This window comes from Chinchilla lanigera, unplaced genomic scaffold (genome assembly GCF_000276665.1).
Source record: "Chinchilla lanigera isolate Chin_1 unplaced genomic scaffold, ChiLan1.0 scaffold00011, whole genome shotgun sequence".
NCBI lineage: Eukaryota > Metazoa > Chordata > Mammalia > Rodentia > Chinchillidae > Chinchilla > Chinchilla lanigera.
This window is the reverse complement of record NW_004955412.1, coordinates 18,251,943-18,277,521: the sequence shown is the minus strand read 5'-3', so window position 1 is coordinate 18,277,521 and position 25,579 is coordinate 18,251,943. Positions and strand designations below refer to the sequence as shown.

General features: G+C 39.6%; 1 protein-coding gene across 6 annotated transcripts in view; it reads left to right on the top strand.

Annotated features, from left to right (window-relative positions):
* Positions 1-25,579, top strand: part of Sik3 (SIK family kinase 3) — a 103,513-nt gene that overhangs the window by 3,166 nt on the left and 74,768 nt on the right. For all 6 annotated transcript variants that reach the window (XM_013511108.1, XM_013511107.1, XM_005378194.2 and 3 more), the window contains exon 2: positions 339-402. In XM_013511108.1, the coding sequence (XP_013366562.1) occupies positions 339-402 (64 nt within the window). The remainder of the gene's footprint in view (positions 1-338; positions 403-25,579) is intronic.

Here is a 25,579-nt window from a genome sequence, read left to right as displayed (position 1 = left end):
TTGACTTTCCTATGATTGGTGTTGAACTTCTTTAAAGCTCTCAGCAGCTTCTTTTGTTCTCATTTGTGCAGAGTGTACCAGGTTGCAGAGACTCCGTGGAACAGTGAGAGGCCCATGTCTCTCAAGTAGCGTTTCCTACTTTCAAAACTTGAGGAATACCGATTTTCCCCCTTTCTTCTTAATAGCATTCATATCTGTTCCCTCAAAAATGTTTTAAATTTAAGTAGCAAGTAGTGATTTTTAATATTTCACATGACAAAAGAGGAGTCATTGGTTTTTCTTCCTGTGGTATCAGCCTGTCATTTTGTGTCATTGTCACTTTCCTGCCTTTGTACCAGGTTATGGAGACAGAGCGGATGATTTATCTGGTGACAGAATATGCGAGTGGAGGGGAGATATTTGGTAAGTAAATTTATTGCATTCTTTAAACAACTATTGAGCACACTATAGCAGCCCTAAAATAGCTGTCCAATGCTTTTGTCATTTGAGCAGCTGTCACTTGATGCAGTTCTTCAGGACTGTTATCCTCCTTTTTTTATGTTCTGCAAATTTTTTTAATGAAAAAATTAAAAAAAAATTTCATGGACAAATAATAAGAGTATAACAGTAGTAATTACTGGAGAACAGAATGTGAAGTGAAGTAAGACACAAATACCACGTGGTTTCTCTTATATGGGACTCTATACATACACAAATATTTACTATATATATTATTTATACACACGAATAAATAGCAAAATAGAATAATAGGATACAGTGAGAAGTTCAAATACTTCCCCAAATTACAAATTCCATTGTTTTAAAAAATACATGTATTTCAATATATATGCTGATTGCTTCCATTTATACCAGTGCTTTATCTTAGTTCTTTGAAAGGAAAGCTTTGTGCTGTTTGTTTTTTGTAGGAATCTTTTTGGTTTATGTCTAGTACTGTTATTTTTCTATCAGTTTTTAAAATTTTGTCTGTTTATTCACCTAGTAAAATTCCTCTGACATCTTTGTTTCCTTAACAAAGGTATTTTGTTTCATTCAATCAGGTGTTTTTGTCTTTTTGAGACAGGGTCTCCCTATGCAGTTCAGGCTAGCCTTGAGCTCACTTTGTACATCAGGCTGGCCTCAAACTCGCAACAGTCCTCCTGCCTCAGCCTCCCAAGTGCTGGCATTGCAGGCATGTGCCACCACACCTGGCTCAATTAGGTGTTGATGGTTGAGATTAAAGATCTCTAAAACTAAACATTCCTTCTGATCATGTAACTGAGGGTCTTTCCTGTTGCCAGGTTCTCATTGAGGTTGCCAAGTGTGACAGGCTTGCTGGCTCTGGCATGTCACAAAGCACCACTTGGAGCACACGGTCTTGCCCTCGTGCACGGGTGGCAAACCTTTCAGAGCTTTCAGTGATACAAACAACTCTGTGGCATGCGTGCCATAGGTTTGTTACCACCCCCTCATGCCTTCCTTAATCTTGGTTTAAGTACAGTGTGGAACTGTATTCCATAGCATGTATTCGTAGTTCCCTTTGATGATTCTTGTAATTTGGAAGTTTTGCCTATAGTAGCTACTTTTTCTCTCTCACATTCAGCTTTAGCACAGCATGAGAAATAAGCAGGAGGATTTATTACTGGCAAGTCCTGACGTTTTGAGGTGGTAAAAGCTGGCAAAGGAATTTTCTTGGGTCACAGTGATAAATAGAGCGAAATAGAGATAAAGGGTAAACTTTCTAATTAAGGTCATATGTTCCCCCCTTTTCATTTGGCAGCTAGAGAGAGGTATCTCTTTATGTGTTTTAGATTCATCCAATTTCTTTATTTTTTTAAGATTTTTTTTTCAGTCTTATAAATATGAACACTTACTAATTTAAGGTAGCCAGGAATATAGCTCAGTGGCACAAGCGCCTGCCTGATAAGCTCAAGTTCGATTCCCGGTACCAAAAAAAAAAAAATTTAAGGTATGCAGAACCATTTTATAAGTGGAATCTTATTAGCAACAGGATTGTTATGTCTGCAGGGATTATGTGTGTGTGTGTGAGAAACTGTGCCTAGAAATCCAGATTTTTGTGCTCTATCAATTTTTAGGATAAGTGCTGGTCTTTTTTGAAGGAGTAAGCATTTCTAGTTTTATATTCAGTTGGCTTTGTATATATGCTTATTTAATCTAAAGTTAATAGTGAATAGTGAACTTTACACTAAGAATATAGCATCAAAGGGGATATTTTATTTCAAAAAAATTAATGTATTAAAAGGTTTGAAGGATAGCGTCATGTCAAGGAGATAAGTAGGATTTAGTGTGAATAATAATTATACCCCAGTCATGTGGCTTGGAGATGCTGACTGTGTGCTAAGACACTAGCTCCCCTCTGTGAAGCAGTCTGGTAGGAGACAGACATGGAATCAGCATGTTGCCCGGACCAGGGAACCAACGCTGTGAGACCGTGCAGGTTAGGGCAGCAACACAGATGACTTTGTGCTTAATGTGTTGGGATCATGGGTGTCCTCTTGCAGGATGTGGCTATGTGGAATTCCATGAATTAGAGAAGAGAAGCAAGTTAGAGTTTTTGCAGGGTCAAATGGCATTTATCTTGCTGGGAAGTGCACTATAGCCTGGCGTGCCATGCATGTGCTGTGATGGAACTGCTTGATTCAGATGGCAAATGTGTACATCAACAGCTTTCCTTATCTAGACACCTTTTTTCGAGTTTTATTCTGTAAAACAGCAATACCTCTCCCAAGTCTGAGCTGTCCATTGACTGTTTTATCTCATAGAAAGACATCTATCGGTGGAGAAACAATGGTAATTTTAGAAGAGACCATGTCATCTTAATGTTCATAATAATCTAAGAACCAAGCACTGAGCACTTCAGATCTATCCTGCCCTTTAGGAAAGTAGATTTCAAAAGTACAGGAAAGAGCTGAGCGTGGTGGTGCATGCATGCCTGTAATCCTAATACTTGGGAGGCTGAGGCACGAGGGTTGGCTTGAGTTTGAGTCTGGCCTGGACTACATACTGAGTTCAAGGCCACCCTGAACTACAGAATGAGATGCTGTCCCAAAATAAAAAGAAAAAACAAGTTCAACAAAGGTAACAGTCCTCTGGCCATGGGTTCCTTGTGGGAATGGAGCTAAAGGGATGGGCGGACAGAATGTACATTTGGTAATATTATTTTTATTTATTTTGATACCGAGAATCAAACTCAGGACCTTGCGCTTGCCAGGCAGGTGCTTGTGCCACTGAGCTATATCCCCAGTGGTAAAATTATTTTTAAAAACCATAATTATATATGATAAGATGCTATATATGAGTATAAATTGTATAAGAGTAAATAAATACACAAATATTAATATTACTAATATTATTTTAAAAGTTGTACATGAGAAAGTAGTGTATTACCTAAAGAAATCACTGAGATGGTGCAGGGATGAAACAGTCTCACGAGCTCTGAGTTTTCGCGGTGTCTAGTTAGAAGATGAAAGGCGGGGCTTAATCAAGAAAGGCGGGCCTTTGAGGTAATTAGACCTACGTTTGAATCAGCTCTCTGCCACTACCTGATTGCTCTTTTGTTTGGGACAGATTACCAAATGATTCTGGGTCTCAGTCTCAAAGTCTGTAAATGGTAAGATCTATAGTGTTTGCCTCATTATTGTTCAAGATGAAAACGGTATAGGGGAAAAGAACTCCCAACCTGAAAGATATCTGGAATGAGTTTGTGTTCTCTAAACTTGAAGAATGAATTTTAGGAATAACGGAGGTTAAAAGCAGAATATATTTATTGAGGGAAAGAAAGCTTCTTTCTGAGAGAGGGACAGAAGGGGACCCGAGTGGGTTGCCCAGCAACCTTTTTAAAAGGACTTTTATGGAGCAAAACCCACAAGGTGAGGCAGCTGCAAGGTAGAAAACATGGGAACTCCCTAGGCATGAGGTGGGACAAAACTATGGTCAGCCAGTAAGATGACAAGCATAATTGTTCAGGTAAAATTGATTAAAGTGGGATTAAATGGGGAAGAAATCATGTAGCAAGTGAGCATGAATACAGAACTGGGGCTTTTCCTGTGGGGCCTTGGGTTAATAACTCTTCCTGGCTTTTTCAAGGTGATTGCTACCTTGAATATGAGTCCCTGAGGTCTATCCCTAGGGAACTATGTGGACAGGTCTGTTGAATCTTTTGTCTACAACTGGAGGTGTCTGTCTCCCCCACAGTTGCAAGGTATCTCATCTTCCCCACTAGCTCCTTCAAGGGCCTGCCCGTGTCTGACTACCTATGATATTTCTAGTATTTCTGTCTAACTCTTCTGCCTATAACAAAATATGTAGAGCCCTAGCACATGCTTGCTTTTTACCTTCATATTAAAGAATGATCATCTTCTGACATGACCATGTGAGGAACTCTGCTGATGTGCAGCCCAGTGAAACGGGTGGAGCTCCTTTTTTTTCTCTCACTGTGTAGTGCAGGGTGCCCTTGAAATCCCTTATAGAGCCCAGGATGGCTTTGAACTCAGGGCAGTTCTCTTGCCTCAGCCTCCAGAGTGCTGGGATTACAGGCCTACACCACCATACCAGGCCAGGTAGAACTACTTTATTTAAAGAAAAGAAAAGAAAACAAAACAAAACCCATTTGCAAGTCCGTGGAAGAGGTCCTAAGGACGAACAGGAACTGAGGAAACATAGTCAAGAAGAGCCGTGGAATTTCAGTAAGTAATGAGATAGTGTTTGGCTTTGCGCCAGTGCGGTGCTCCTACCTCCTTTTCTGCTGTGGGCTCAGTGAGGTGGAGAGAGACTCCTGTCCAGATTCCTGTCCAGATTTTTGCAGCCAAGTCTCCTTTCAGCAACTAGACAGATGGCTTTCTTCTCGGGAGGAGCAGGATGTCAGCCCTTGCCATGCTTTCCCCAGTTGCCTGTTGCTGATGGTAAGACCTGGGGAAGTGCAGGTGAGAAGTGGAGGCTCCCTTTTCTGCCCAAGTCCAATTGTGGAATTTGATTGCGGTGTATTAGAACACTAGGACCCACATTACTGTGGCTCAGATCATAAAATCGTGGTCCCTTGGCAGGAGAGGCAAGCTGAGAGGACTTCACATTGCTGTCCTTCCTTCTTCCATGGATTTCTCAGCTCCTAGAATGGGAGACTGGAACCTCTGGGGAGAAGTATGCCTTTGTCCCCACCCCTAGCTCCAGAGTCCTGACTCAGATATTGGCTGGGGAGAAAAACAGACCATAAAACCTATACCTCCTAATTTCTTCCCAAAGGAACTGTCTTCATTTTCTGCCAAGAGTGAGGAAGTTCAAGCCTGACTGTAGTCTAAGAGACATTGGAGGTTGTGGTAAAAGGCATTTGAGGGAAACTTCACAATGCTGGCAAAATTGTCAGCCTCTTAGTTTTCAGGACAGAACCAGGGAATTAGCTATCTGAAAAGAGCTTACCTGGAATCAGAACAAGAATAAAACATTGATCTCAGACACTATTTCTTTTTTTTTTTTTTTTGAGAAAGGGTCTTGCTATGCGGTTCAGACTGGCATTGAGCTCACTTTTTAGCCCATGCTGGTCTTGAACTGGCAACAGTCCTCCTGCCTCAGCCTCCCAAGTGCTGGGATTACAGGCATGTGCCACCATGATGGGCTAGAAATTCTTTAAGAGAGCCATATTTTTATTGTATTATATGTAGACTAATTTATACCCCAGCACATTGTTTAAAATAATAGAGCAGTTAGCTAGCAATTAGTGGAATTAACTGCTGAATTTGGTCTGGAAAGGAAAGGAAGAGAAGCTGGAGTTGGTGGTGTGTGCCTCTAGTCCCAGGCTGAGATAGGAGGATAGCTGTGAGTTTGAGGCCATACATAGTACATTCAAGGCCAGCCTGAACTACATAGCAAGAGTTTCTTTCAAAAAATAAAAAAATATTTAAAAAGCAAGCAAAGTTTTATCAAAAGCACTGTGATCCCAGGGCAACTGTGTGCATGCCAAAGCTTTGTCTCCCAGAGGAATAAAACTTGGAAAAGAACATTTTACATATGGAGGAATAAATGTCATTGAGAGAATCTAGCTAGCCACTAAAAATTAAAGCAGACAGCATAAGCCTCTGGAAAGGGGAAGTATTTAGTACTTAGAGACACTACATTATCTAAAATGTCCAGTTTTCAACAATGAAATCATAAGGCATACAAAGAGACTGGAAAGTATGAACTATATGCTGGACCAAAATCAGGCCACTGAAACTGCACGTTAGAAGGCCTAGATGTTAGATGTATGGGGGAGGTCTTTAAGGGGACATTATAAACATGTTCATAGAAGTAAAGGAACTTACAATTAAAGTAGTAAAGAAGGTGTGATGATAATATCACTTTAAATAGAAAATACTAATAAAGAGAAATTACGAAAAAGGACCAAGTGAAAATTATAGAGTTGAAATTAAAATAAATTTATTAGAGAAGCTCAACCAGAGATTTAAAATGGTAAAAGAAAGAAAAAGCAAACTTAAAGGCAGATTGATAAGAGGTTATGCAAAGTGAAGAACAGAGATTAAAAGAAGAAGGATAAACAAAAAATAGAGCTGTTACGGTTTGTGTCTGGATGTCCTCCCCAATCCTCATGCAGTCATGGGGCAGGCTCCTAGATTTAAGATTGATTTATGGTCCAGTGTTGGAATTATGGGTGTGAGTGCTGCACCTGCCTTGGGGCGGGGAGTCTGCGTACAGTGTAAGGGACGGAAAGAGGCTGCTTGCCGCTCTCCTCCCTTGTGCTCTTGTTGCTTCGCTGTTTTCCACCTCCATGAACTGCTGCCCCCTGCCATGTGCCATTCTGCTGTGGAGCCAGCCAAGTACGGACTGAAACCTCCACAAACTGTAAGCTAAATAAACCTGTCCTATTTTGGTTCAGCAACGAGAGAAAAGTAACCAAGACAAGAGCCTCAGAGACATATGGAACACTATCAAGTACATCTTACATATTCGGTAGTATCAGAAGGAAGAGGGAAAGAAAGGAGGAAAGAACTGTGTGAGGAAAGAATGGTGATAAACTTGACCAGTTTATTGGAAAACAATAACCTACATGTCCTAGAAGTTCAAATAATCCAAGTGTGGTAAACACAGAGAATCACAAATAGATGAATCATGGTAAATGATTAAAATCAAAGGCAGGGAGAAAATATTGGAAGCATGAAGAGAAAAATGACACATAAAGGAAACTTCAATAAGAATAGCAGCTGACTTCTCAGAAGAAACAATGAAACTCGGGAGGCAGTGGGATAGCATTTTGAAAGTGCTCAAAGAAAAACAATTTGTTAACCAAACTCCTTTATCTCACCTAATAATCTTTTAAAAAGGAAGGTAAAATAAAGACTTTCTCAGATAAGCAAAACTGAAATTTTGGCCGACAGATAACCGTACAGATACAAGAAACACTAAAGAAAGTTCTTCAGGCTGAAAGCAGTCTACCACAAGATACAAAAACAAAAGCAAGCAAACAATAACAACAAGAAGTGTACCAGCAGAGGTAATTTTGGGTTTATAAAAAGAGGCCAGGCATGTTGGTGCGTGACTGTAATCCCAGCACTCAGGAGACTGAGGCAGGAGGATTGTCTTGGAGGTCAAGATGAGCTTGGGTTGTGTAGTGAGACCTTACCTTAAAAAACAACATAAAAAAAAGAAAAATACATATTTTCTTCTTTTCAACTGTTTAAGAAGCAGTTGTATGAAATGATATGTGTATGATACATGGTTAAACCTCTAATGTAATATGTTTGTTATATACGCAAACATAACAGCACAAAGGAGATGTATAGGAGAAAAATTGCTTTGGCCCAAGGAAATCACTATAGATGGTTAGGTAATAACCATTGTTGTTGGGTTTGTAATATTGGTAGATATAACATGTGTAAGACATTACTACAAATAAGAGGAATAGAGCTGTGCAGGAGTAGCATTTTAATATATCACTATAAATAAGCTAGTATAACTTGGACGTCTTAGGATGTGTCAGTATTTTGAGAAGTATGGCTCTAAAGAAAAGCCAGAAAAACATAGTAATGTAAGCAGTAACCAAGGTTGTTGGAAGAGAATTCTCTCTGGGTATGTCACATTCCTTAATGTCTTCTGAGCAAGGCATTGGTGACTTTTGCCCTGTACTTTCCAAGAATGTTTGTATAGCCTTGGAAGATAGGGAGCATGTCTCTCTGAAGAGCTCAAAATTAGGTCTGTTTATTGCATATAGCAGGAGAGTTGAGCTTCCTCAGCTTACTGCCCGCCTCCTGTAATGCACCCAAAAGTGTGTACAGGTATCACGTGGTTGTCTCTGCTTTGCCCTGTGGGAATTGGAGCTTGCAGCACTGAAGCGAGTATGTGGATTTTTATGATACTGGCTCTGCCCTAAGTAACAAAACCCTTTGTCTCTGACCTAGGGGTCTCATATCTCCTGCCTGTATCTGTGCAACTGTGACAGGTTAAATTGTTACCTTGAATGTGATTCTCTTGGTAGGAGAAGTAAGGAGATGTATTGTTATCATACGTTTAGATAGAAGACTTGATTATAAATTAGGTTAATATGTGATAACCTATAAATTAGGTTAATAGTGAAGAAAATGAGTTTGACGGTAATTAAAGTGGAAACCATAGTCTGCACAGCAAGACATGATTAGGCTATAAGCATAATTGCAAGGAAATGGCCTTGCACAAGGAGAAGGGTAAGCCAGGCATGGTGGCATAGGCCTGTAATTCCACCATTCTGGGAGGCTGAGGCAGGAGGATCACAAGTTTGCGCTTAGACTGAGCAATTTAGTAACTTAGTGAGATGCCGTCATAAATAAGAAAAAGGTATGGGATGCAGCTCGGTGTGAAGGCCCTGGGCTCAATTACGGTTATTGCAATAAATATGTAAATAAGTAAGTAAGTACATAGTAAAGGATACATGTGGCTGTAGGTACTTTCTTAGGCAGAAGAATGTAAGCTAAAGTACTGCATGCCTTTGGTATTTGTTTTTTTATTAGTACTGAGGCTTGAGCCTGAGACCATTTCATTGAGACACATACATCCCCAACGCCTTTTTTATTTTTTATTTTGAGAAGGGTCTTGCTGAATCACAAGATGGGCTCAAACTTGCCATCCTCCTGTCTCAACCTCCCAGAATGCTGAAATTATGGGCATGTGCCACCACAGCTGGCTTTAATTTTGTATTTGGGGTAGGGCTGAGAGTTAAAGGTGAGTGGGTAGGGACCTACATCAGGATGGAGAAAGTGAACGTAGCTGCTGGGAGAAACGAGAAAGAGAATGGTCAAAAACAGATAAAATAGTTGACTAAAGGCTTTAGAGATACGAAGCCATGAACTTGTTCCATTATACAGGGTTGAATGCTTTTTCCATAGCAATGCTCAAACTACCTCTGCGTAAATAGATAAGACAGACAGTTGGATTGACCATGTTTAGGCTTATGACAAGTGCAATAGAAGAGACAAGGGGCAAGAATGGTGAGGCCACCAGCAATAATGTAATTAGTAATGTAATGTAATGTAATGTAATTAATTTGGTCCTAGGTTTAAGTGGGACAGAGGATACAAGTATGACCAGGACAAATGTCCTTAAACGAGAATGTCAAAAGCTAGAGGTCTACATGAAAAGCCAAAGGTATTGGACATAGAAGGAGCAGGCAGATAGAACTCTAAAACTGTACAGCCCAATATGGTAGCCATAGGGGATGGGGATTTAGCTCAGTGGCACAGCGCCTGCCTGGCAAGCGTGAGGTCATGAGTTTGATTCCCAGTACCAGAAAAAAACAAAAACAAAACAACAAAACAACAAAAAAACCCCAATATGGTAGCCATTGGCTACATGTTGCTTTTGCACACTTGGAGTATTGCTAGTGCAACTAGGGAATTTTTAATTTAATTTAATTTACATTTACATTAAAAACTGAGGTACTGTGTTAGAGTTTTAGATAAGATGCCAGCGTTAGCCAGCCTCAAAGTTAGCACATTCTCCAAAATCACCCTCTCTCTGACACTTACCTGCAAGTTCAAAAATACCGCAGATCACCTTCAGATTTGATAAATTGCTGGGATTTAGAACTTACCGAAAGCTATGTAACTCATGGTTATGGTTTATTACAGGGAAAGAATACAGGTTAAAATCAGCCAAAGGAAGAAGTGCAAGGTCCAGGAGAAGTACCAGACCCAGAGCTTTCATTGCGTTATGCCTGTGGAGACAGGATGTATTATTTTCCTCCTATTGATGCACAGAGGATGCTCCAGGGAAGACCACCTGAACCTTTCTGTTCAGCATTTTTATTGTATATAGGCCTGATTGCTTAACTGATTGCTCACATAGTTGATCTGTGTCAATCAACCAGTAATTGTGCCCCAGAGCCTGCACTAGGTCACCTTGTTGCTCTTGCTAATATCACCAACCTCTACTCTAAATACTGTATGGATTTTGCAAGTCTGATTTGAAATCATATTGTTAGAATGTCTGGCTTTATCCAAGGCTACCAGGCAAACAGAGATACTCCTAGCAGGCATAACATTCTAACAGTCCAGAGATTACCTCCCAGAAGCCAAGGGAAGGTCAGACCTTCTATTTGGGCAAGGTCAAATTCTTCACTCTGTGCAGTGTGAAATGCTTTTCTATTAAACACAACTCTTATTTTGGTAAAATTAGATTTCCCTTTGGCTGTAGAGAAATTAGCATGCAAGTTATAATATGCTACAAATGTAAAACATGAAGTGGATTTTGAAGACTTAGTATGTATGGCAAAAGAATATTTTTATATTGTTGAATTTTTTGTTATTAAAACTAATTTCAAAACATGCTCATCTGAGATGAATACATACTTCTCAGATGAAAAAATACAAACAGCAAATAAATATGTGAAAAAATGTTCAATATCACTGGTCATTTGAGAGATACAAATTAAAACAATGCTGAGATTCCATCTCCCCCCAGAAAGAATGGCTGTTATCAAGAAATCAACCAGTAAGAAATGCTGGAGGAAAAGGAACCCTTCTCCACTGTTGGTAGGAGTATAGACTGGTGCAACCACTGTGGAAATCAGTGTGGAGTTTTCTCAGAAAACTAGGGCCACAGGTTCCATTTGACTCAGCCATTCCCCTCTTGGGTATCTTCCCAAAAGAATTAAAAGCATCATCCCACAGTGACATATGCACACCCATATCTATAGCAGCACAGTTTGTAATAACCAAATCTTGGAAACAGTCCAAGTGCCCATCAATTGGTGAATGGATAAAGAAGATGTGGTTTTTTTTTTTTTACACAATGGAGTACTACTCTACCATAAAGAAGAATATGCGTGAGACATTTCTAGGTAAATAGATAACCTTGAGTCCATACTCTTAAGTGAAATAAATTGGACACACATGTAAAAAAAGCATTGTTTCTCTGGTGTGAGAAACTGAAAGTGTAAATAAGGACCAAAATGTGTTTTGAAATAGGAGGAAAATGTTCAGATAGGGAAGAGAACAAGAGAAAAGGGAGGGGGAGAGGAAAGAAGGGAAAATTTAAAAAATGAGAAAAGGAGGAAAAAGTAGAAACAAAGCTTTATAAATGGGGAGGGGAAGAGGGGATGAATGGGGGGAAAGAATTGTATCATGTACAGCTACAGATTCTCTGTGATGAATGTGATCATTACGTACATCTAAAATGTTCCAAGAAAACGTATTAAAAAAAACCCAGATGCTCCTGCTCCCTCCCACTCTCCCCACCTCTCCCCTTTCCCTCTCCGCTTCCTCTCTTCATCTTTCCCCTCTTTATACTTCTTAATGTGATTCTTAGGAAATATTAAATTATATAAATGTGTTTCTACTTGACAGTACTGATTAAGAAAGTTATAGTAAGGGGAACATACTTCAGATTAAGCACCCCGAAGCCAAAAATCTGAGTTCTGAAATGCTGCAAAATCTGAAACTTCTTGAGTGCTGACATTACACTCAAAGTTTTGAACTTCAGAACATTCAAAATAAGAGATACTTAATCTGTATTTGGGTCTAGAATTTCAATGATAGAATAATGTTAAGTCAAGACAAGCTCCAGGATGTGACCATAGAAATGGTGGCTGAAGTTTGATGTAGTTTTATGAGGCCACTGGAGAGAAAGAAGATTAAAACCACACTGTCAGGTACATTATGCTTTTGGATGTTGACATTCTTAGGTGACTGGCATAATCTTGGTAGACCAGGACTTCAGTATCTTTGATCAGTGTGAAGGCAAGCAAGGCCGAAGGGGGATATACCAGCTCCCTAGGTGTATGGCATGGTCGTGTGAAACTAGTTGGGATATGCAAGAAGTTATATCACTTCTTACTCCCCAAGTGCAGTATTGTGGGGGTTTTGTTTTTCTTTTTCAAGAGTTCTAAAAAGGAATTGTTAGGTTTAGAGGAATTGGTTGAAAAGATAACTATAAATGTGGATTTTCTGAACACAGATACAAAAGCCCTGTTGTCCTTCTTTGTCCTATTAGCATCTGCTTAAATTTTGTGACTATCTCAGTATTTATTCCACCTGTGAACTCTGCTCTTATTTTATCAGATACTTACTTGCCTGTTTCTTACTCATTTTGAACATATTTCTCCTATAGCACTTTTTATGTATTTGTTTTTTGTGGTGGTTGTTTTTTATATTTCTAATTTTGTTACTCACTGGAACTAAACTGTGATTTAAGACTCCATAGTCTTTTAACCTATCATTTTTCCTCTGATGGTTTTTCTGCTAGATCTTTCTCACTTCTAAAAGTTTGGAGTATTCCTAGGCTCAGCGATCCTGGAACCTTTTTCTTATCTGTGCACATCTAAAATCTTCATTGGTTTTACATCACCTGTTAAGGTGTTGACTCCCAAAATTCAAGTCACTGCTCCACAAACTCTAGATTTATATCTTTAGTTATTTATGTGACATCTCCCCTTGAATGTCTGTTAGGCATTTCAGTGTTAATATATGTAAAACTGAACTTCTTATTTTCTCTTACCTGCTTTTTCTCTTCATTTGTCTTCCTCATCTCACTAATAGCAAATCTGTTCATCAAGTTTCACACAACAAAACCATAGAATCATGCTTGATTTATTTTTTTTGTGTCATACTTTATGTCATATCCATCAGCAAATCTTGATTCTTCTTCCTTCAAATTATGCAGAATTCAGTTACTTATCATCACTTCCACCACTGTCAGTCTGATTTCAGCCACAAGCATCTCCTGCTAGAGTTACGACAGTAGCCTTTAACCAGTTTCTCTAAACCTGTCCTGTCTCCCCTATTACATTTAGAGTGATGGTTTTTTAAAATGCAGTGGGAGCTCATCATGGTGGGAAAGTGACGTATGAGGAACCCAGTTTTCAACCCAGCTTGGGCAACTTAATGAGACCTTATCTCAAAACAAAACATAAGAAAAGACTGGGGATCTAGCTCATGGTAAAGTTCCTGGGTTCAATCTTCAATACCAAGGGAACGGCGCAAAATGGATCTTATCACTGAGATAAGATCCTTCTATTGGCTTTCCCATCTACTTGGAATAAATCTATAGACCTTCCAATGGCTTTTCAAACTCTGTATGATCTGGTCTCTACCATCCACTCTGACTATAGCTTCTGGTACTCTGCTTCTTATATTCTCATCACATTCTTGTTCTTAAAGCATTCAGTGTTCCCACATTAAGGCCTACATATATCCCATTTGTTCTTCCTGAAATAACCTTTCCCCAGATATCTATATGACTCACTCTCTCCTGATTCTTTCAGGTCTCTTACCCAGTATTGCCTCAGTAGAGAGGTCTCTGCTAGCCGTGTTACTTACGTCTCATTCTTCCTACTGAGCCACTATCCCCTTTATTGCTTTATTTTTTCTTCTTGGTTTTTATGTGCAGCTGACATTAATTCATTTGTGTCTTCTCTCACCTGACTAAAGCATAGGCATTATAAGAATAAGGATTTTGTCATTTTTGATTTCTGCCAAGTCCTAGAATAATCTCACAGAGAACACATACTCAGTAAATATTTGTTGATCAGTGTAGAAGACTGAATGTATGACTGCCAGTAGATTGCAGATTATAGCACGTAAATCTTTTGTATCTGTTCTTCATTGTTCAATGAGTGTATAACGCATAGCAGGTACTCATTCCAAGTCAAGCATAGAATTCTGTGTAATTAGATGAGTTTTTCACTTGGAAGAGAAAATACCATATTTCTTTTCCTTCTTACTGCAGAGAAAGACATACTGAAAATTATGAAATCTAAACAGTGTAATAGCTTCACTACGTGGTCATCAAATGGACATTTATTACTCAATTGATTTATTGAGATGATTATTGCATACTATTTAGTACTATATAAGGGACAGGCATATAACATGGTCCTGTTTAGTAATGCAAACAGAATTGGGAAACTGTTTAGTTTTTAAACCACTAAACTCACAATTTAGGACTTCTACAATGTGATTTCTCTAGATAGATATCCCCAAACTTCCTATTTAAGACCATAAACTTGGGCCAGGGAGATAGCTCAGTGGCACAGCGTCTGCGCAAGGTCCTGAGTTTGATGCCTGGTACCCCCTCCCCCGCAAAAAAGACCATAAACTCATAAATCCAGCACTTTATCAAGTAAAGTTTCCTGAATACCAGGCAGAATTTGTGAGCATTTAAAACAAATGACTAATTTAGGAGAAGTCTGTTGAAATGTGCTTGATTTATTATGAACATTCTCAGTGCCTTAAAATAACATTTCCTATGGTGCCAACATCTATGGAACTCAGAACCCCTCACGGAGCCAGTCATTTATGCCATGGAGCACTCGAAGACTGACTAGAAGCACAAGGAATGTGGAAAACTGAATTGTTTAACTAGTATGTGCCAGATAGTAGGTTAAGTGTTTTATTTGGCAACTTTATCTTGTTACCCCCTAGGTCTTTAAGAACACTAACATTTATTTGAACACACTGTTATATACTAATTTATTGTGGAATTTTAAATTTTTTATTTATTCATTTAGTTTTTTTTTTGAGAAGGGCCTTACTATATAGTTAAGGCTGGCCTTGAACTCACTGTGTAGCCCACACCAGCCTTAGCTTCCCAAATGCTGGGATTACAGGTGTGTGGCATCACATCCAGGTCCCTTGTTTTTATTTAGTCCTCAACATTCTTGTATCTTTACTAATTTTTCCACTAAATTAGGTATTCCCTTTAACTATAGGCTTTCCCAACAGAAGCAAATAACCATACTTTTGAACTTTTATCTAGCTACTCTGAATCAAAACAATTAACTTTCCATTTTGGTCCCCAGTTATTTTCTCATTCATTATTTTACTTTTTTTTTTTGTTTTATTTTCTTCAGGTCAGACATGGCTGGCATTTATGTTTACAGTCAGCCCAAGATGTGTAAAGAGGTCACTCATGCTTTGGCTTCACTTAGCTGCACAGCATCCGATCCTAGCTGGCTGATCAGCCTGTCATTTCTGCTGTGGCATAAAAGTGAATGCCAAAGAGTAAATGAACCAAATATTTTTGCTCTATTGAGTATATATGGCCTAAAGACAAATTTTGCCTGGCTCCTATATTCATATTTTTCCTAAAGGTTTTCTAAAAGTAATTTTTAAACCTTTTGGGAAATACAATTTCTCTGACAAAGTAAAACTAATAGTTATGGGATCACAGAGGTTTCCATCTGTATTTCAGAAGGCCCAAGAGTCCAGGCAAAAATATGTGACAGGGTCATAGTTCCTGCCAGGGGCCCTTGAGAGGGCTAAGAAGAGTGAAGCAATGAGAGTAAAACTGAAGGTGCTGAGGAAACCCCAGGAAATTGGAGGTGCCAGGAATGTGCAGCATCTGCTGAGGGAAACTGCAGACAGCAAGCAGATCCAGCCCAAGAGAGGCCGTGTGGGTTTGTGGGATTGACAACTGTGGTCAACTTGTAACGCCCAGGTGAACAGAACGAGGGTGGGGCTGGGTGTGGGAGGCCCACCTGAGGGTTGCTGCAGGCACTATAAGAGGCAGAACTGGAGAAGAAGGAGAGAAGCTATTGGGTGCTGGCAGAAGCTGTAAGGAACTGTTGGTTCTCTTGGAGGAGCTTGTCGTGCCAGCTTTCCTGCTGAACTCGGCTGTTCTCATTGTCCGAGGAGCTCGAGACCTTGTTGTCGCTGAGAATGGCTTTGGTTCACTCTTGGGGAGTTCTGGTTCTCACTCTTGAGTGTTGCTTCCCACAGATCCGTGAAACAGGCCCGCATGAGATGTCGTCATGGGCTCTAGGCCTCCAGCTGGGCTCATAGGAGGCATTGTTATGGGCTCTAGGTCTTCAGCTGGACTCAGGCAGGACATTACCATGGGATCCAGGCCCTCGGCTGGATTCTTTGGTCTTTAGTGTGTGGACAGATTTCTTGCACTCTCTTGTGTATGACTACTATAAATAATCTTATAAAATATGTTTGCTGTATTATATTGTTCCCCTGGCAAAACCTCAAACTACAACAGGGTTGAAACTGTCCCAGGCTTTTAGGAGGTCACATCTCACCCCAGCCTGGCCCTGGTGCTAGACACAAAGCTACAGTATTTAATGTTAGCCCTGCTGGGTTTTGATCTTACTTTGGTCCTTTTCCTTTCTGTTACTTATTCATGCCTTTTGGGATGAGAATGTTTACTCTGTATCGCTGTGTATTGGAGGTACTTAACTTTCTTTTTGATTATTACAGAGTGATAGTTAAGAGTTTGCTTTGACCCTACAGGAGGCTTTGGACTTGGACATTTCAGAACTTTACACTGGTATTAGAACTGTTAAGACTTTAGTGTCTCTTTTGCATAATGAGATGGACATGAATGAGCCCTTTGGGGGCTAGGAATGGAATGTTAAAGTTTAGCTCTAAAATGTCCTGAGAGCCTGGTCAGAGGAGGTAGGTGTGACTTGGAAGACTTGGAAGGGTGTATTCTTGTCCTTGGCTGCTACTTCCTGCTTCCTGGGCACCATGGGTAAGCAGCTACCCCCGCCATGCATTTTCACTGCCCTATTTTCTGTGTTGGAGCCTGCTGACCATAGCCTGAGCCCACTGAAACTGTGAGGCAGCAACGTAAACCTCGTCTCTAAGTTGAGACTATTGGGATATTTTGTCTCAGTCCAGGAAAGCTGACTAATGCAAATATAAAAAAAGATTTTTAATCATAGCCTTTATATACATATTTAATTTATATAAAGAGATTTTATGTCATATTGTAATGAGTGTGTTATATTTCAGTGTGTCTTTAAGCTTTAATGTCCTGAAGATTTGTGTGTGTGTGTGTGTGTGTGTGTGTGTGTGTGTATGAAAGCGAAAGAGTTTGAGATTCCATTTTTAAAAAAACATTTTGGTAAAATACTGATAACATAAAAGTATTTTAGTTGGGCATGGTGGTGCACACCTATAATCCCAGTGCTCGCGAGGCTGAGGCAGGAGGATCCGTGCAAGGTTGAGACCAGCCTGGGCTACAAAGTGAGTTCAAGGCCAGCCTGAACTGCAGAGTGAGACTCTGTCTCCAAAAAAAGAAAATATTTTAACCATTTTAAAACTTGTATTTAGTATATTTACATTTTTCATTACCATCACCACCTAATGATTTATCTACTGACATCTTTCCTACCTTGTGAAATGGGAATTCTATACCTACTCAACCGCAGCTCCACAGTCCTGCTTCCTCAGCTCTTAGCAATTACCATTCTTCTTTTTGCCTCTGTATTTGGCTACACTAAGTACTTTATCTGAGTGGAATCGTATATTGTCTTTTTGTGACTGGCTAATTTCACTTAACACAGTGTCCTCATCCATATTGTAGATGCAGATTTCCTTTGCTTTTAAGGCTGAATAATATATTCCATTGAGTGTGTATGTGCATGTGTACAGGTGTATACACATAGCACATTTTGATTCTGCAGTTTTCCTTATGGGCACTTGAGTTTCCACATTTTGGCTCTTGAGTATAATAATGTTATGAAGAATATGGGTATATAAATGGAAGATTTCATTTTTACTACAGGCATTTTCAGATATACAAAAGAGGAAAGAGAGGAAAGAGTATAATATAATGTATTCTAATTCACTCATCGTTCAGTTTTGACAGTTATCAACATTTTTCTGTTTTTGTTTCAGATATAACTTTTTTTACTCTGATAAGATATTTTTCAGCAAATTCAAGGCATCATCTGACTACTCTCAAATATCTAGTATTTTTTGTTTTTAAAATTAAAGACTTTTTATTAGTATATGATTGTAGTACACAATGATAACTTCTGTCATGGGAAGTTCGTACATGTACATAGCATATCTTAATTCTTTTTATTTTCCCTTCCGTCTCCTCCCTCCACCCTCTATCCCTTGATTTTCTTTGCAAAAGATCTAGCTCCCTGTTTCTTGTTACCTGTCTTCTACTTTGCCCTTTGAATTATTTATGCTTTGGGTTTCTCATATAAGAGAAACTATGTGACTTTTAATCTCCTGTGTTCTGATTTATTTCTTTTAACATTATTGTGTCAAGGTGCATCCATTTTCATACAAATGACTCAGCTTTATCCTTCCTTGTGGAGAGTGGTACTCCAGTGTGTACAAGTACCACATTTTCTTAACTCATTTATATGTTGATGGACATTTAGGCAGCTTCTAAAATTTAGGTGCTACTATAAACATGGATTTTGCATGCATCAATGTAATAGAATGTTTTTAACTCTTTGGAGAAGATACCTAGCAGGGGAAGTGTGGGGACAAATGGAATTTCTAGTTTTAGTTTTTTGAGGACTCTCCATACTGATCGCCATAGTGGTTATAGTAGTTTGCATTCCCACCAACAATGTAGAAGGGTTCCTTTTCCCTCCACAGCTTTGCCAGATTTTTTTTTTTTTTTTGTATCAGGAATTGAACTCAGGGCCTTGTGGCTGCCAGGCAAGTGCTGTGCCGCTGAGCTGTATCTTGGGCACCCTCCTTTTTTTTTTAAAGAGAAAAAGAAAAACAAAATTTCAAAACAAGATAATAGGAAGCATTTGTTATTTTTGATTTCTTGACGATAGCCATTCTTTCTGGAGTAAGATAAAACCTAGAGTTGTTTTAATTTGCGTTTCTCTAATGGCCAGAGATGCATTTATTGGCCATTTGTACTTTTTCTGACAAGTGTCTCTTAATTTCAGTTGCCCATTTTCTGATTGGGTCTTTTATTTTGGGAGGATTCTTCTTTTTCTGTTCTTTTTCCTAGAGGGTCTTAATATGTAGCCTAGGTTTGCCTAAAATGCATGGTGATACTCCCTGTCTCGGCATCCCAAGTACTGAGGTTAGAGGTATAGGCCACCATGCCCAGCTTGGGAACCTTATTGTTTTGAGTTCTTTGTATATTCTGGACATTAGTCTGTCCAAGGAGTAGCTGGTCACAACTTTTCGCATTCTGTAGGTTGTCTCTTTACTTTGTTGGTTGTTTTGTTTTGCGGAAGTGTTTTAATTTAGTATAATCCCATTTGTTGATTCTAGATGTTATGTCTTGTGTCATTGGGGTTCTCTTTAGAAAGTCTTTGCCTATACCTATGTCTGCAAGAGCTGTGCCTGTTTCATCTTCCAGCAGATTGTTTCTGTTTTAATATTTAGATCTCTGACCTATTTTGATTTTAGGTTAGTGCATGTGAGATGTAGGCCTAGAGTCAACTTTATGTGTCTGTGTAGCCAGTTTCCCCAGCATCATTGTTAAAAATGTTGTCTTTCCTCTGGTGTATGGCACCTTTGTCAAAGTTCAGATGTTTGGATGTGCCTAGGGTTGTTTATCCATCTTTTATCTGTTCCATTGATCCATGTGTCTTGTTTTTGTGTCAGTACCTTGCTGCTTTTATCACTGTAGCCTCGTAACATAACTTGAAGTCTAGGATTGTGATTGCTTCTTGTTTGCTCTTGTTAACTAGGATTGCTTTGCTTTTCTCTAATTTTAAAAAAATTTTTTGGCTTTTTTGAGACAGGGTTTTACAGTGAAGTTCAAGCTGGTCTTGAACTTAAGTAGCCCAGGCTGGCCTCAAACTTGAGCATTCCTCCTGCCTCAGCCTTTTGAGTGCTGGGATTATAGGCAAGTGCCACCATGTCCAGCTCCAGGTTTGCTTTTCTATTCTGTGTCTCTTCTGTTTCCATAGAAATTTTGGGATAGTTTTCTGTAGTTCTGTGCAGAATACTGTTGGTATTTTGATTGGGATTGTATTATATCTATCTCTTTTGGAAGTGGCCATTTTGACAATGTGGGTGTTGGCTATCCAGAAAGGGAAAATCTTCGCATTTTCTCATATTCTCTTTGATGCCTTTTTTCAGAGTACAATAGTTTCATGATGGAGGTATTTTACTTCTTTTGTAATTCTTAAGTATTTAATTTTTCTTGAAGCTATTTTGAATGGTATTGTTTTCCTAATTTCTTTCTTGATGGATTTATAATTTGTATGTAGGAATGCTATTGATTTTTGTTTTGATTTTGTATCCTGCTACTGATTTTTAGTTCTAGGAGTCTTTTGGTTTAATTCTTGGGTTTTCTATATTTTTTCTTATACATGAGGTTTTTAAAAAACTCTAATATCTTTGTCAAGGTCACTAACCCTATCTTTTGCTATCCAGCTGTTAAATCTATCTAATAAATTCTTAATTTCAGATATTTTACAGTTTCAGACTGTATATTGATAGATTACATATAGTTCGAGATTCTAAAAAGTCCTTTGTCCTTTTTGTATGTGTTTTCTTTAACATAGTAATCGTAGTTATAAATTATAAGTCTTCATTTGCTAACTGCAGTATCTCAGTCACTTCTGATTTTGTTTTCATTGACTTTAATCTCTTGTTTATTGGTCACTTTTCCTGATTGTTTGCATGTTTGGTGACTTTTCTTTGTATGTTAGACATGAAGACTGATTGTTGTAGAGGTTCTGGATTGTTACCTTCTATAGGGCCGAGTTTGTTCTCCCACATGGTTAAATTACAGGCAGATCGTCTTGATCCTATTGTGGCTTGGTTTTAGGGTTTGTTGGGGTGGTTGTACTTTGCCTGTGCTCATAGCCATTACTCCACGGGAACCTGAAACCTAGCATCCTTTGAGTACTGTGTGGCCATTGAAGATTTCTGTTCAGCTCACATTCCCCAGCAATATTTTTCTGGTAGGCCTCCCACAGTCTTGCTCTGTACATGTGCAGTGCGGGCGTTGGCCAAGGACTGAGAGGAATTTCTATGCTAATTTTTGATGCTCCTTTTCTACTTTTCCTCCTCTCTACTATCCTGTTACCCAAAATTACTGTGCTGTGTTAGCATCCCCTCTCACTTCTGTTTGTTCTACCCTCACCTACTTCTCTTTGCTTGGATTCTTCTCCTTGAGTGTGGTGTTTTAGGATCAGTGTGGGCTGCCTGCTTGTACTTTCTCTGAAGAATTACAGTTCTTTGTTTATTACTGTCCCTGTCTACAAACAGTAGAGCTTTTTATCATCATTAGAGTAAATCTAACAGCAGCTACTCTTTCAGAATCAAAAGTAAAATCTGTACCTTTCTTGGACTCAACTACTGCCTCAGTGACTTACTTGTTTCTGGGACAAAATCCCTGATAGCCACAGTTTAAAAGAGGAGAGGTTTATTTTAGCTCATGTTTTCACTTCATAGTGTGTTGGCTGTGGGGCAGAAACAGCACGGTGGGGGCCTGGGAGGAAGGCAGCTGCTCATCCCATGGCGGCTGGGAAGCAGAGAGAGAAGGGCGGAGCCAGGGAGGGAGACAGACCCCTCCAGGCCACCCCACTCCCCGGTGACCTGCCTCCAGCTGCCTCCTAACAGTGAGTCAGCTATGCACACGTCAGTGGAATCATCCACGGGTGAGCATAGCACCCACGGCCCATTCGCCCTTGCAAAAGCTGTACCGCTGAACACATGAGGCTTTGGGGGCATTCTAAATCTAAGCCGTAGAAACAGCATTAGCAGGGGCTGGGGACTTAGCTCAGCGGCAAAAGCGCCTGCCTGGCAAGCGCAAGGTCGTGAGTTCGGTTCCCGGTACCGGAGAAAACGGAAAAAAAAAAAAAAAAAAAAAGAAACAGCATTAGCAGTAATTTCTTACTGTCCTGTAATAGGCAGGGCATAGTTAGTCTTCTGGAGGGGTCTCAAAATAACTTTTCATAGTTTGCTCAGATCTTAATGCGCTAAAATCCTTACATTCCAGTTGATAAGTATCTTAGATTTTGTGTACTCTGTAACTGTCTCCTTGCTTCTCTTCCAACATAAACTTTTTTCCCTGTGCCATTTATTTGTTTAACTGTTATAAAGAATTGTATATTTGCTATTTTGTTTTGAGACAGGTCTTGCTGTGTAGTTCAGGCTGGCCTCAAACTCACAGCGATCCTCCCTTCTCGGCCTCCTTAGTGCTGGGATTACAGGCGTGCACCACCATGCCCGGTTAGAATCATACCTTTATTGTGTCATGCAACATATTCTTTCAGCACACTCTTCCTTGTAAAGTGGTTGTCATATCTGGAAAACTGGTTGACTGACTGAGGATTGAAATTGGTGTAGAGGGTAGAAGAATGCTTCATAGTTTTCTGTTGCATCACTCTGGATGTTGTAAATTGTCTACTTTTCTCATGCTCAGTGATGTTTAGAATAGTATGTAGGGCTAGTTGTTCACATGACCCGTCTCTTACAAAGTTTGCTATCAAGTTTTGGCTGAATATTTCAGTCACTCTTATTATTTAGTTGATTAAATACATTATTTCATTATATATTGCAAAATGGTGAATTTATTCTAATTTATACTTTATACATTTGTTAGCTCCGATTCTTCTGTAAGTAATTTTGCCTTATCAGCTCTTTAAAACTTAAAGACAGGGTAAATGCTTCATTCTTTTATGTATCACATTTTGAAGTAATGAATTTGTGCCCAGCAGTCTCCAGGGAAGATTGATGTCATGGTTTTCTCTCGTTGCTGAGACAAAATACCCGACACCCAAAGTTAAAGGAGTAAAGGTTTATTTAGCTCATAGTTTGTGCAGGTTGCAGTCCATAATCAGCTGTCTCCAAGGCCAGGTGCCACATGGCAGAGGGGGAACAGTTCATGGTGGTGGAAGACAGCAAAAGCAGTGAGGAGGGAAACAAGTCTCTTTCTGCTCTTTTATCTTATTTAGACTGCTGGGATTAGGCGGCTGATCCAGTCAGTGGACTGATCCAGCAATCACCCACTCTTAATCCCAGCCTTGCACACTCTAGATTCAGCCACCTCCAAAAACTTACCCCCATGATTACATGAGGCTTTGGAGAGACATCCAGACACAAGCCATAACAATTGGCAAGCTTGATTTTACTTGTTTTCTAATATAATTATGATTGTATGGACTTCAGTAAATTTGGTCTGCTTTTTCAGTCCATTGAGTTGGGCGTCCTGTCATCCCTTCGCACACCCCTGCCTTGCTCCAGAATGAACCCAAGCCTTTCGTGATAAGCTGTATCCACAGCCTTTTTTTAAAGACAGATGTTGCTAATTTGTCTAGCCTGGGCTTGAATTTCAGATCTTCCTGCCTCAGTCTCCCAGGGTGCTGAAAGTATAGGCATGCCTGGGTTGAATCTTTATCCCTGTTTCTTTCCCTTCCTTGGGCTTTATGAGACAAGGTCTTGCTATGTAGTTCAGCTGCCCCTGAATTCACTATGTAGCCCAGTCTGTCCTGGAACTCATCATGGTGATCTTCCTGCTTCAGCCTCCCAAGTGCTGGTATTATAGCATGTGCCACACACCCAGTTAAATGAGTCTTTCTACTTCTGATACTCAAATTATCCTTCTACTCCAGAGGGAGCCTCTCTGTGTTCTCTGTCCTTTTAATGTGATCTCAATAATCCCTGCTTTCAGGACAGGGGATATAGCTCAGTGGCACAAGGGAGGTCCTGAGTTCAATTCCCAGTAACCCCCCGTCCCCTGCAAAAAAAAATCCTGCTTTCAAGCAAGATGTCCTATGCTAGTGGTGGTGCAACTATAGCATGGGTGTATTTTTCTCTTAAGACAAAAGATGTTAATGTATGAGTTGTTTTTTCTAAACTAAAACCTCAGTATTTGGGTTTAATTGCAGTGCTGGCACTTTGTGGTAAATAAGTGGGTTTTGGGTTGCAGTTTGGGAAACTTGTCTGTAAAACATTTGTCATCACTGTGCCCTGGTTCCTTCAAGTGAAAAATAGCATTTAGAGACAGTGTGTGGGCCCTAGAGATGCTCGTTAATACCACTGGGCTGCCATTGCTTGCTGATGTTTTTTTAGGGGACAGAGCTATGTCTTATACAGAGAAAAGTAAAACATGAATTTATGCTAACATTCCAACTGAAATGTAAGATTGCAAGTCAATATTTTCACTTCTTAAGTATCATACCTTTGTATCTCTTTCACTTATATCCAAAACTGTGCTTCCAAACTACTTTAACATGGTGACTTAGTTGGTGTGCCCCATCAAGGGAGAGTTTGATTGATTCAAAGTTATATCAGTAGTATTACAAGTATTGAGATTATTGGTCCTTTTTGTCTTTGGGTTATATGTAGTAAGTAATTCTCTTAGTTCCTTTGGGATGCTATAGCAAAATACCTAAACTGTGTAATTTATAAATAATAGCAGTTCGCTCCTCACAGTTCTGGAAGCTGAGAAGCCCAAGGCACCAGCACTTTGGTATCTGGGGAAATCGCTCTCCACTTCATGTTCATATGGTGCCTTACTCTTGGGTCCTCACCTGAAAGAGGGTTGAGGAGTGACCTTGGTTGGTTCATTCGTCTTTGGGGCATTGCTAGAGATGGAACCAAGGGCCTTGCGCTAAGCAAGCTGTCTCCCACTGAGCTACATCCCCAGCCCTTTTTATTTCAGACAGGTCCCACTAAGCTGCCCAGGCTGGCCATGAACTTGTAGTCCTCCTGCCTCAACTTCCATGGTAGCTGGGTTGCAGGTGAGCACCTTAGGTGTTTTTATAAAGGCACTAATCCCATTCAGAAGGACATAGCCCTTACAACTGATCACCTCCTGAACATCCCCTGTTCATACTGTTGCATCAGAGATTACATTTCAGCACAAATTTTGGAGGTACCCAGAATTCAAACCTTAGCAAGGATATATAAGCATGATATCACATTTTTGTATCACTTCAGGTTTTTTCTGAGTGATTAGGCACAGCTTTAGTAATTAGTTGGTTTTTTTTTTTTTTAACAGCTTGCTTTCAACTTTTAGAAATTTTCTTCTCTCTATTAAATTCTGAATTGTTCTGATTGGATTCTGAATGTAAGACATTTCATTTTCAAAGTTGACACTATAAAATAGGCTACATTTAGACAGGTACAGCATCCATCCATTTTCCATCCCTGTATAAAGAGCTATTTTTATAAGTTTTTCACTTAACATTAATTCTTTGGGAAAATATAAACAAGTACACAGACATGGTACTTGTAGTTCCTGTTCTTCCTACACAAATAGAAGCATACTGCACCATGTTCCTACACCTTAGGATTCAAGAGTAAAAACCCCCGTTACAAGCTGGGCACGGTGGCACACACCTGTCATCCCAGCACTCAGGAGGCTGAGGCAGGAGGATTGTCGTGAGTTTGAGGCCAGCCTGGGCTACAAAGTGAGCTCAAGGCCAGCCTGAACTGTATAGTGAGAC